Genomic DNA, 13,457 nt, shown 5'->3' with positions numbered 1-13,457 from the left:
TATTACCAGACATTTATGGGCTTTTTGACACTGAGCTTCCCTGAGCTATCAACAGCTCAGTGGACTCTTGTCTTCTCCTCCTGCTAGCCGGGCACTGACCTCCCCGTGGGTTCCCCAGCAAAGCTGGCACTCTGCCTGAACATTCTGCCTCGCTTAAGTAGGTTCTCATTTGGGCAAATGCCCAGTACCCGAGGTGTGTGAGACACTGGACCTCTTGTGTCCTGCTCAAGGAGATGAATGAGCCTTTACTACAGGGTGTGAGGGTATCACATTGTTAAACATATTTAGACTCTTAAAGTCATTCTGGAATCCCTGCAGAATCCAGAAAGCATTCTGCCTGAGAATATTATAATTTTTGCATATTTCTAAGTAGTGCGTACAGAGCTGATCACTTTGACTTAATGAGTACATTTTAATTTCGTTTGTTTGTTAACTGCTTTACATTACATTACAGATTAAGTTTAATATATATTTTCATTGTGCAATTTTATGTTAGGAAGAAGGGACCCTAAAACCAGTGAAAATAGTCTTTCCCCTGAAAAAGAACATAACTCTTCCTACTGTAAAGCTAAGAAGGAACATAGCAGGAAACAGCTCGGTAAGCTAAGTGAACCATAGTGGAGGCTGTGAGTGAATGTTGAGAGTTGAAAGCTTTACTGCCTGGTCCTGTGCTTCTGCTTGGTCATCGAACATGTGGAAATCTGTGGGGGTGGTTGGCATAGTTGTGGCCCTGCTTGACCTGGGGCCTGAGCTCTAGAACACTGCCTTCTGGCCAGAGTGGAGAGGGGGCAGAGGGACATGTTGGCCCCATGCAGGGCTGCCCCTGGCCAGGTGAGGATTTCCTACCCTGAGTCAGTCACAGGCTTAAATTGTCCATTTGAGCTTTCCTTCACTGATTCTGCAGACATTTATGATAATAAAGAGAACACAGGGGTGCATATGTGCGTGTTTGTGATGAATCTTCAAGGAAAATGAAGCCAAGAGGAACAGGGATGAGGGGTATGAGCAGGGAGGGCCTCTCCGAGGGAGGACATCTGGACAGAGAGCTGACTTGGGTGAAGGAGGACATGCAGGTGTGTGAGTGGTGAGGCAGGTGGAGAGGGGAACAGTGATAGGGGAAAGGGCTGGGCCAGGAAGCAGGGCCTGGAGCTACTGGTCCCGGTCCACAGCAGCTGTGTGGTTTACAGTGAGTGCACACAGAAGTCCTTGAAGAGTTTTAAGCAGCACAGAGGCAAGATTTGACTTAGGTTTTAGAAGGCCTCCTTTTAAAACTGTGGAGTGGCAGGAGTAAAGGCTGCAGCGCAGTGAGGAGGGGGCCGTGGCATCTGGATGAGAGGAGGTGATGGTTTGGACCAGCATGCCAGTGGTGAGAACAGGCAGGGTTTACTGTGCTGATGGGTTGGATGCCACTTGTTTGAATGGAAAGGAATCAAAGATGAGATTCATTCTGGGAGGGGTCTGGGCTCCTAGGGGTGGCCTTTATTGACATAGACGGTTCTGGGAGACACTGGTTGGTGGAATGGGTGGCAGTGTTAGGAATTCTGTGTTGCACAACAAATTTGAGATGGCTATGGACCAACCAAGTAGAAACATCTAGTTGACAGCTGGATATATTGACTTGGAGATCAGGAGAGAGCTGGAGAAACCGAAGGGAAAAACAAAAAATGGAGAGTTCTAGCATACAAGTGATGTTTACGGACATGGACCTTTGTGCAGTCATTAGTCCTGGGGCGTGTGTAGGTAGGAAAGGGTGTGGTGGACCCCAGAGCTTGCTGTGGTCCCCCAGGTCGGAAGAGGAAGAGGAGGAGGAGGAAGAGGAGGAGGGAGGATCATCCTTGCAAAGGAAACAGAAGGCCAACAAGTTGTAGGAAAACTTGGAGAGGAAGAAAGTGTTAGGGAAGGAGAGGGGTCTTTTTGTCAAGCTCTAAGAGGGGAGTCATGTGGAGGCTGAGAATTGACCATTTAGTTGACAAGACAGTTTGCTGGTGACCTTGGTGTAACCCTTATAAATCCCAGCTAAAACAACCAAACACAAAATCTTTTATAATATTTTAATCTGTTGTTAACTATTTTATGTCAGGAAGGAAGGAGGATAATATTTCAGCTAAAATTTTAGACTCCATAGTGTCTGGAATAAATAATGAGCCAAATCAGGAAACGACAACTTCAGAAATAGGTAAGAAAAATATATTCTTTAGTTTAAATTCCTCACCACTTTAATGTGAATGGTTATATCTCAATGTAGTTATACATTGTTAAAAAATTATTCTAACTACTTTAATGTTCATGAGACTTTTTCATGATGTATTGAAGACTGGACATAACTTGAGGTTTTATTTGCTTTAATATGCTAAGTTATGTAACTTTATTAACTCAGCTTTAAGTTAATTATATGCCTTTTTATACATAGATTATTTTTGCATTTCATTGAAAATGCTTTCTTAATCTTGCTGTTGGGATCTCACAGTGGTGTGGCTGATGACATAGAGAAAAGGTTTTAATGTCTTCATCCCGCTCTGCTTTATTCTACTCAGAAAATGCTTGCCGTAGAGATGTTGAAAGTGCTAGTTAGGCACGTTGGGGAAGTTGGCCTATCACAGCCAATCACATTCAGGCCAGCCATGTGGCGGGTGTGCCCAGCCCTCGTCCTGCTGCTTCAGAGGGGGTGGTCCTTGGTTCAGTATCAGTAACTACTGTCATCTGTGACTTCAGACGGAATTCTTCAAAATATTAGAATTCTTCAGTTGCACTTAAGGTAAAAGTAGTGTAAAATTAGACTTTAGGGGAAGAGGAAATTTTTGCTGGGCCCAACTTGCCTTGTATCTGTCTGACTTTTACACATTCTGAAGCGTAGCTTGAATACCGATGAGCACATCCTTCTCTCTCTGTGTGTGTTCCCCTCAGAGCTGGCATTTCCAGGAGTGGGCGCGCTTGGTACAGCAGCCGCAGTGTGAAAGATGATCTGTGGTTATTTTATTCCAAGTAGGGTGACTATATGGGAGTTGTCTGGGTCTTCAGTAGCATGGGATGGTGGAGTAAAAGGTGACTGAGCTGGAGCAGGGTGTTTCCACTGAAGAGAGCCCCTGCCATACGGGCATGCATGTTACCGTTCAACCACATCTTGGTGATGTATGTTTTCTTTTTGTGGGAGCTTTCCTCATCCCCAGGTGCCTGAGGGGAAACACCCAGGCACACTGCAATCTCGCACTGCAGGAGAGGGCAGCAGGCAGTGGCGACAGCCTGAGGGGTGGACTCCTGGTAGCCCCCACCCAGCTAGCTAGGACCTCATCTCTGAGGCCACAGGGATGACTCCCCACCTCCTGCTTACCTGCCTCATGGCCTTGAGCCAGCCACGTGAGTGGGTTCTCGGAGCCAGTTTCCTTGTCATAAATGGGCGTAAAGATACCTGTCTTGAGGGTGAACGAGGTGTCCATAAAGTGGTGGCTTGCCCCAGGCACGCTGCAGTCTAACCCGCTTTATCACGGATTACCTCTGCTGAACTGCCAGCCCTGGATCAGGGCGAGACAGCGCTCATCCTAAGATGGGCAATGGATTTAGAACAAATTGAAATCATTCTCCAGACACGTAGTGAGGACTGTATAGGTACTATCGACAAGTGTGAAGATAACACAAGCCCAGGCAGTAAGAAGCACAAGCTGCAAACGTGGTTTCTGGGTTGCGCTTTTTACAGAGATTGGGATGGAGCCTGATGCCACCTGCTGGGGAGCAGAGTCTCCCGCTGTCCTTGGGTGGCAGTGTGGGGTGGGTGGCGGTGCGAGGTGTTGGGAACAGTGGCCAGGAGCAGAGCCTGGGCTCTGGAGAGACTCCCGGTCCGTTGTCTTTCTCTTCCCTCCCCACCCTGGCCCTGCTCCCCTGGGGTCCTGCCACAGCACGGGCTTGGGGTCTCTGTCCTTGCAGTTGCAGGTGTTACCTTGCACTGGTCATGGTTTAACATTTGGAATTCAGAGTTTGCTGGCAGTTGTTACAGTTCCTTAATTTCTTCATTGAGGGTGCACTGCCATTGGGTCTGGTTAATGAGCCGGTCCTCACAGTAGCTTTCCTTCTTAGTGCTTCAAAGAAAAGTCTATGTTGTCAAAGCCGGCCTTTGTGGCACTGACTGACCCAGCCCTCGCGAGCCCTGTGCCCATAGCCTGGGTCATCATCAGAGAATTTGTGGGTCTTATTGTTACCATTTTGATTTTTGGGTGGATTAAAGAGTTCAACAAGGAATTTATCCATTTCTTTTTCAAAACATGAACAATTTCTTCCTGTACTCCAGTTGTTATGCAAGCTGTAAGGCATGCTTTGTTCGCTTTACAATTGTGTAACAGTTCCAAGTTTTTCTGGAACGTTAAGTCAGGTCTTTATTTTGCTTCATTTCCCTCATTTCATTTTTGCTTACTTCTCTAACTGTTTCTATTGTGAAAAATACGGAAAAGTAGAAAGAATAGTACAACTAATGCCCATATACCTCTCACCCAGATTCACTAGTTTTACATGTCTGCCATTTTGCTTAATGTACAGTTATGCATGTGTGTGTATATATATATATATTTTTGAGACGGAGTCTCACTCTGTTGCCCAGGCTGGGGTACAGTGGCGTGATCTCAGCTCACTGCAACCTCCACCTCCCGGGTTCAAGTGATTCTTCTGCCTCAGCCTCCTGAGTAGCTGGGACTACAGTGTGTGCCACGATACCCGGCTTCTTATGTGCACTTTTGAGACAGGGCTTTGCTCTGTCACTCAGCCTGGAGTGCAGTGGTATGATCATAACTCACTGCAGTCTTGAACTCCTTGGCTCAAGTGATCCTCCTGCCTCAGCCTCTTGACTAGCTAGGACTACAGGCATGTGTCACCATGCCCAGCTAATTTTTGTTGTTGTTGTTGTTGTAGAGAGAGCATCTCACTTTGTTGCCTAGGCTGGTTTGAACTCCTGGGCTCAAGTGATCCTTTCACCTCAAACTCCCAAAGTGCTGGGATTACAGGCATAGGCCAGCAGACCCAGCATATAGTTACGTATTTTAATGAACTGTTTCAAAGTATGTTAAAAAACATCCTAACACTTTATCTCTAAATACTTCGACATGCAACTTTAAAAAAGTACATTTTCCTACACAGCCAGAAAAGTATTGTCAAACTGAACTCAGTTATTGCTTCCTGATAGCATCTAAAACCCAAGCTATATTCTGATTGTCCCAGAAATGTTTTTCTATTCTTTTTTTAAAAAAAAACAAAACAAAACACTGGCTATTTGATGACACTTAGTGTAGCTAAAATTTGCGCAGAACACTGGCAGAATGATGGACCTCTTTCAATTGTATTTATGGGCCGTACGTCTGATTAGTTTCAATAACAGTGACTGATAGGGACCAGCCCCTCCCAGCCGGGCACAGTGCTCCTTGTTCTATGCACAAGATCTCATTTGACTCAGGATGGCTCTGTGAGGCGGGGCAAACTGGGCAAACTGAGCAAACTGCGGCTCAGGAAGGCTGAGGGACCTGACCAAAGCGTAGCCCGTGGAGAGAGGAAGTGCCAGTGTTCCACCCTAGGGCGTCTTGAACCAGGGGTCACATTCTCACCTACAAGGTTCATTGGTTACCAGGTAGCTCTAGACAACAGATTGTGCTTATGCTGTGACTCTTTTTTTTTTTTTGCCAATTCATAGTCATTTTTATTTTATTTTATTTCTTTTTTGAGATGGAGTCTCACTCTGTTGCCAGGTTGGAGTGCAGTAGCGCGGATCTTGGCTCACTGCAACCTCCTCCTCCTGGGTTCAAGGGATTCTCATGCCTCAGCCTCCTGAGTAGCTGGGATTACAGGCGTGTACCACTAGGTCCAGCTAATTTTTGTGTTTTCAGTAGAGATGGGGTTTCACCATGTTGGCCAGGCTGGTCTCAAACTCCTGAGCTCAGGTGATCCACCTGTCTGGGCCTCTCAAAGTGCTGGGATTACAGGTGTGAGCCACCGCTCCCGGCCGTCATTTTCATTTTATAAGTGCATTATTTATTTGTTTAAAGGTATTATTTGACAAATTGGTTAGTCCCTTCTCCGTGATTATGAATTGATTCTACAGTGTGGTATAATTAGTGAGCGTATAGTCTGTTTTCATGTTCTTTCTCTCAGTGTGAACTTGGGGTTTAGTAAAGCTTACATAAGAATACCACTAGAACTTTGAAAAGGTAAAATTGTGAAAGAGTCATTGGTCTCTGAACTACAGAATGAAGATAATGCATTTATAATTTGCTTATTGCGATGGTGAGTATGGTAGAGTATGGAAAATATTTGACACTTTGAAATCAAGTACACTACTTAAAATGATTAGAGTGTTTTCTTCTAAAGTTGAGCATCTACAACCACCAAGCTTATGTTTATTTTTAGATTTTTTTTAAGAACTTAATATTTCATGTTTATTCTCTGGTTACCCTGAATAAAATATAAATAACTATTTGAATCAGACTATTTAAGTCAAGATCATTTTCACAGATTGATAAAAATGTCTTTGCAAAATTATATGTCATCTATTTTATGTAGTTCTATTACATTATAAATAAAACAGTTATATGATAGTTAATGTCAGGTTGATTCTGATGTAAGCTGTTTTGAATAGTTTTAAGAATTATAAGATTGTGTTTCAGGAAAGGGAACATTCTTCCAATTTTATTTTTGTCTCTCAGTTTCTTTTTAGAGTGGAAGGTCCTTTGACTGAGGCTAGTTTTCCAGCTCTGGGTCCTGCTGTAATATAGAACCTATTCCTCTAGCCCCTCATCTGGGCCCCCCATCTTTTTTTTTTTTTTTTTTTTTTGAGACAGAGTCTGACTCTATCACCAGGCTGGAGTGCAGTGGCACGATCTCGCTCACTGCAACCTCCCCTTCCCGGGTCCAAGAGATTCTCCTGCCTTAGTCTCCCGAGTAGCTGGGACTACAGGCATGTGCCACCACACCCGGCTAATTTTTCTATTTTTAGTAGAGATGGGGTTTCACCATGTTGGCCAGGATGGTCTCGCTCTCTTGAGCTCGTGATCCACAGGCCTCAGCCTCCCAAAGTGCTGGGATTACAGGCGTGAGCCACCACACCTGGCTCCTACCCTTTTTTTTTCAGACAGGCTCTCGCTCTTACACGCAGGCTGGAGAGCAGTGGCATGATCATGGCTCACTGCAGCCTCGACCTCCTGGGCTCACGTGATTCTCCTGCCTCAGCCTCCTGGGTAGGTGGGACTACAGGCACCTGCCACCATGCCTAGCTAATTTTTGTAGATACGAGTTTTCGCCAGGTTTCCCAGGCTGGTGCCTGCCTTGGCCTCCCAAAGTGTTGAGACTACAGGCATGAGCCACTGCGCTTGGCCTTTTTTTTTTTTTTTTTCTGAGATAGGGTCTTACTGTTTTCCCTGGGCTGGAGTGCAGTGGTGTGATCATAGCTTATTGCAGCTTCGAACTCCTGGACTCAAGTGATCCTCCCATCTCAGCCTCCTGAGTAGCTGGGACTACAGGTGTGTGTAACCATGCCTGGCTAGTTTTTTAAATTTTACATTTTTTGTGTACACGATTTCTCTCTCTATTACCTAGGTTGTCTTTACTCCTGGGTTCAAGTGATCCTCCCACCTAGGCCTCCCAAATTGCGGGGATTATAGGTGTTAGCCACTGTGCCTAGCCTGTTTTTTTTTTTTTTCACAGCAAAAATATTTTCTGAGGTATTTGATATTTTTTCTATCTTCATAAACTTTGGAACATCAGTCAGTAATTAGTAGACAATATGTGGAAGTTTTCAATATGGCCAGGACTGTGCACTGTGTCCAAAATATTTTTCTTTTTTTCCTGCATTCCTGAAACAGCTGCCTACTTGCAGCCTTTCAGCTGCTGGGTCTGGCTCTAGTGGGGAGGTGAGTGGAGACTGGCAGTGTCAGGTAGCTCCAGAAATGGGGGGCGGGGGCAGTCTGCTCCTCCTGGCCTGAGTAGACCCAGGATCCACTCACAGTCTGGGGTATCCTTTCCCTTTCACCCCAGAGCCACCCATGGGGGAGGAGCATTCTAGATGCATGTTTTCTTTTTTTTTTTCTTTTTGAGATGGAGTCTCACTCTGTTGCCCAGGCTAGAGTGCAGTGGTGCGATCTGTGCTCACTGCAACCTCCGCCTCCCAGGTTCAAGCGATTCTCCTGCCTCAGCCTCCCGAGTAGCTGGGACTACAGGCGCCTACCACCGCGCCTGGCTAATTTTTTATTTTTAGTAGAGACGAGGTTTCACCATCTTGGCCAGGCTGGTCTCAAACTCCTGACCTCAAATGATCCACCCACCTCGGCCTCCCAAAGTGCTGGGATTACAGGCATGAGCCACCGCGCCCAGCCTCTAGATGCATGTTTTCTAAAAGCTGCCTTTGGTCAGTCCTTTGTTAGTCCAAACTTGCAGTGTGGGAAAACATAGATAAGTAAGTGTGCTCTATGTTAATGAAGCCGCTGATCACCGGCTCTTTGGTGTATAGTCTTAATGACTAATTTTAAACTGTTTTATGTCAGGAACAAAAGAAGCTAATATTAACTCAACTAGTATTTCAGATGATAATTCAGCTAGTCTGCAGTGTGAGAATATTGAGCCTGACCCCACAGAGAAGCAGAAAGGTAAGAATGGTCCCATTTTGCCCTTTCCTGGCGAGAGCAGAGTGAGCCCTCCAGAACCTTCTTCCCAAAGGGCCGCAGCCTAGAGCCCGAGGTTTTCCCCTTGGGTCTGAACGTGGCAAGTAATTCACTTCTGCCTTTTTGCATAAACTAGAATCAAACATGGTGGTTTCTTGATAGCATGGGACCCACTCGTGTGCTCCCCCGTGCTTTGTGAGTGAGAGGAGGTGGTATGTTTCATCACTTGGGGGTGTCATGAGTTGTCCCTGAAAAGTTTCGGGGTCACTACTTGGAGAGCCCCACCAGTCAAGAGGTGTACCCCCCCAGACTTCATGGTTACAGTGCTGTGGCCACCATGATTTTTCTGTCTGTCATTTTCTTTGAGTGTTGAATTATACCTCAGTGAGATTTTACTTTCACCATAAATTTTCTTAGCCTTAAAAAAAACTTTGGTAAAATAGCCATTCAATGTTTGTGTTTTGAGGCCTTGGAGCTCTTAACAGGCCTGCAAGGGTGCCAGTGCCCAGGTAACCAAGGCTTGTGCAGGTGGCAGCGGCAGGGTGGGGTGTGGCCAGGGGAGGGCTGATGTTTGTTGATTCGTTCAAACAGAAAATTATCTGTTGAAGGCCTACTGCATGTCAGCCCTGAGGCTGGGAGTGCATGAGCCAGTGAAGTCAGGCTGGCCTTCTGCCTTCCTGGTGCAGATGAGGCTCGAAGATCAACCGAAACCGTTTGATGGGGTGGCAGTCTGGGACGGGAGGGGCCTTGGTTGGTGAGGGTGGCCCAGAAAGCCTGCAGGGCAGAAGGGACTGTGTAAACCAAGATTCCAGCTGGGATGTGACTGCAGCAGGGCTGGCTCAGCTCAGAGGAGGGGCCAGAGCCAGGTCCCTGTGCCAGCTTACGGAGTTTAGCCTTTATTGGAAGAGCAGCAGGAGGCTAATTATATCTTTAGGAGGAGCAGTATAATGATATTTAGATTTTAAAGAGTGGCCATGTTAATTAGGGAGGGTTAAAGATTGTCCAGAGAAGAGAGAGAGGCCTGGACTGTGGAGGCGCCCTGGGAAGGGAGAAGTGGTGGGATTCCAGGGCTGCTGGCACATGTTGGGGGGAGCTGGCCTGGAGCATAGAGGGAAGGCCCAGGCTAGAGAGGAGCTGTGAGAGTTGCTGGCGCCGGGTGATGGCGGGAGCCTGGGTGGGGACTAGGTCACCTGGGACAAGATTGTGAGTCCAGGAGCTGGCAGAGTGCTGGCGCCGTGGAAGCACAGGCTTCGGGGAGGATGGTGTGGGCCATGTGGCAGGTGCCTTGGGTTCTGGGTAATGGGGACTGGAAGTATCCATTGAAAGGTAGAGAGTTCACTGTGCTGACTTTCCTTCTGGGTATCGGCCTTGTGGTTGAATAACTGCACCTCTCAGGCACCTTTCTGAGTGCTGTGTTAATCCAGGGTCTGTCCCCAACACCCTGGTGTTTTGAAGAAAGATCCAGGGGTTTGAAACTGTGTCTGCCGCCTGCCCCCAGGTCGCACGAGGACTCTCAGTGCTGGTTTCTGCTAAGCACACGCTCCAGGCCGCACAGCCATGAGGAGAAAATCTTCTGCCCCCTGCTCTTGGTCCCCAGCAGTCCCATCCCAGGGTTGAGCTGAGTCCTCCACCCCCATTGGCCCAAAGTGCTGGGGTCTCTCTCTGAAACTGCCCTTCTGGTGGCACTATCTGGAACCACATTCTCCAGGCCCCTGCTAACCACTGTGCCCTCCAGTCCCCTAGGCCCTGGCGGGTGCCAGGCTGCCCCCTGTGCTGTGTGGCACTTTGTGGGGTGTGACCTCTGGAGGCTCCCAGGCCCATACTAATAGGGTCCTCTAGAGCCTCCCAGTTCCCCTTGATCCACAAGCTTGGCCCCCTCTCTCCCTGCCAGAGCCACCCTCTTAGGGCAGCATTTATGAGCTCGTGGCTGTTATGCTCACAGAAAGTCCTCCTGTGAATAAACGAGCTAGAGGTGTCTGTGGAGTGCTCCTCACTCTGCTCGGTGTGGACTCTCACAATAACCCAGGCTGATTTCTTGAGGCTGCATGAGCTGTTCCTGTCTGAGGCGGGGCCGTGTTAAACGAGGGGCTGCATCAGGCCCTGCTGCCTCCTCTCTGCCCGTATAGAGTCCTGGGCTGTCATGTGAATCCATGCGCTTTCCGCTCTTCTGCAAATGCATTCGTGCATCTTAAGAGTGTGAAACAGAGATTTCCCACCTGTGGTTTTGAATCTACCCCACCCCTGTGGTGCCACTGCTCATTTACTTTGACTGTTTAGGTCACATTTGTCCCCAAGACACAGCACTTGAAGAAAAAGGATCCTGGGTGAAGGTGCAGAGGTGGGCCTGTGTTGAGCTGGAAGATTTTCTTCTGCTTTCAGGAGCGATGGAAAAATACTTGCCAATCATGTCTATAAGATGGGCTGTTGTTGGCTGTCTCCCAGTCTTTGGAACGGCCCGGGATTTGGTTGGCCGGGTTCAGACTGTTGCGTCGTTCCCTCACATTTGGATGCGCTTTTTCTGTGGCGCTGGCTTTGTCGATTCTTGTCTCATGAACTTGTTTACTTCCTCTCTCTGATGTGCTTTCTCCACATCCCTGTGTCCTGTTTCTATTTAGTACCATTTTATGATGCACAGTTTGTTTGCTGTTTGTTTTTCTATCTTTGAAAATAAAACAAAATGGCAATAGGGACATTAGAAAAGCGGCTATGAGGAAATGATCTTTTTTTCTTAACAGACATCCAAAATTATGTACAATGTGTTTTTTCTCTAATTCTGTTCTCATCATTTAATATATTGAAGTTGACTTACACAAAAGCTAATTTTCTGATGTGCCTTTTTTTTTAGGTGACTCCACCAGTGATGCAGGTGAGGAATGGCCTTAGATACCTGTGTGTCATATCAATTGTATGCATGTGTGTGAATGTAAATGTGGACTCTCAGATTCATGCTTTATAAAGTGCATTAGTGAAAGTAACTTATTTTATGGAAAAAGATCATAACTACCCTAATTTATTTATTTATTTATTTATTTATTTATTTATTTATTTATTTTTTGAGATGGAGTTTCACTCTTGTTGCCCAGGCTAGAGTGCAATGGCACAATCTCGGTTCACCGCAACCTCCACCTCCCGGGTTCAAGCAATTCTCCTGCCTTAGCCTCCCGAGTAGCTGGGATTACAGGCGTGCACCACCACGCCCGGCTAATTTTGTATTTTTAGTAGAGACGGGGTTTCTCCACGTTGGTCAAGCTGGTCTTGAACTCCTGTCCTCGGGTGATCCATCCACCTCGGCCTCCCAAAGTGCTGGGATTACAGGTGTGAGCCACCACGCCTGGCCAACTACCCTAATTTAATTTGAGATTTAATTTATATGTTTTAAGTTTGTGAAGAATACATTTCAGGATTTTTTTCCAGAATATAAAGTATATTTCTAATATTCAAATTCTGACTATTTTCTGAAGTGTTAATTCCTTTTACTTTAAATAGTGGAGTAAACTTGTCTTAATAGTTTAGGCCTCGTTATTTACTGATTAATTCTTTTTATCAAAATGAAGAAAACTTTGTTCAGATTATAAACATAATATGGTACATACCAATGTAGGAAAATTAAAAAATGCAAAAAAAACAAGAACAAAAATTAAAAGCACTGGTAATTCTACTGCTTATAACTTAAATGAATATTCTTTTAGAACCCTGTATATATATATATATTATATATATATGCATATGTATATAATTGTTAGATATATTACTGTACTGGATTGTTTCACACAAAATGGGGCTAGCATGTGACTGTACCATAATTTACTTAGTTACTGATTGATTGTCAGTTTTACCAGTGACGATGGGTGAACATCTTGACATGTGTCCATTTCTCCTCTTGTGTTGTATTTCCTTTAAGTGCTGAGTTGATCGGCCTGCCTTTTGAATTTTATTTCTGAAGTAGTTGAACCAGTTTGTATTCCCTGGGTTTGAGTGTGCCCATTTTCCCAAATGTTCACCGAGTTTAGATCTCAGACATCAGTTTTCTCTTCATCAACGTGATTGATGGAAAAATTGCTCATTTGTATTTGCATTACAAATGCATTTCATTGCAAATAACTGCAAATACAGATGCAAATAGTATTTTCTTTTTTTTTTTTTTTTTTTCGAGACGAAGTCTCGCTCTGTCGCCCAGGCTGGAGTGTAGTGGCGCAATCTCGGCTCACTGCAAGCTCCACCTCCCGGGTTCATGCCATTCTCCTGCCTCAGCCACTCCGAGTAGCTGGGACCACAGGCGCCCGCCATCACGCCCGGCTAATTTTTTTGTATTTTTAGTAGAGATGGGGTTTCACCGTGGTCTCGATCTCCTGACCTCATGATCTGCCCGCCTCGGCCTCCCAAAGTGCTGGGATTACAAGCGTGAGCCACCGCGCCCGGCCAGCAAATAGTATTTTCAAATAGTTATTGGTGTGTTTTTTCCTTTGTGAATTGCTAATTGATTGTCATTTGTTTAGAAGGAGATGTTGGACCTGCTGGCCAAGATAAGTCTGAGGTGCCAGAGACTCCAGAAATTCCTAATGAGCTTTCATCCAACATCAGGTCTGCGTGCTTTGAATCCCTTTCCCTCAGCAGAGTGATCACACCTAGGACACTGCTGTGCTTCTCTTTCTGCTTGTTGCTGTTTATTTAGTGCTTGAGCTAACTTATGAGGAATTACTTATACAAAGAATACAAGAAGTATATCAGTTTTCTGTACTGGAGTTATATCACTATATACAGAATATTTTGGAGATTTAGGGGAATTCAAAATTATAGCTGAATTATGTGATGTTTTGATTAGTGATAGTTGTT

General features: G+C 45.7%; 1 protein-coding gene across 8 annotated transcripts in view; it reads left to right on the top strand.

Annotated features, from left to right (window-relative positions):
• TRAF3IP1 (TRAF3 interacting protein 1) overlaps positions 1-13,457 on the top strand; it is a 79,606-nt gene that overhangs the window by 15,691 nt on the left and 50,458 nt on the right. For 4 of the 8 annotated variants that reach the window (XM_058436822.1, XM_058436809.1, XM_058436807.1 and 1 more), the window contains 5 exons: positions 497-598; positions 2,081-2,176; positions 8,508-8,609; positions 11,470-11,490; positions 13,121-13,205. In XM_058436822.1, the coding sequence (XP_058292805.1) occupies positions 497-598; positions 2,081-2,176; positions 8,508-8,609; positions 11,470-11,490; positions 13,121-13,205 (406 nt within the window). The remainder of the gene's footprint in view (positions 1-496; positions 599-2,080; positions 2,177-8,507; positions 8,610-11,469; positions 11,491-13,120; positions 13,206-13,457) is intronic. The other 4 variants (XM_058436808.1, XM_032753212.2, XM_058436813.1 and 1 more) reach the window with 4 other exon arrangements.

This window comes from Hylobates moloch, unplaced genomic scaffold, assembly GCF_009828535.3.
Source record: "Hylobates moloch isolate HMO894 unplaced genomic scaffold, HMol_V3 SCAFFOLD_1, whole genome shotgun sequence".
Lineage (NCBI taxonomy): Eukaryota > Metazoa > Chordata > Mammalia > Primates > Hylobatidae > Hylobates > Hylobates moloch.
The sequence above is the reverse complement of the archived record's forward strand: the minus strand, read 5'-3'. Positions and strand labels throughout refer to the sequence as shown.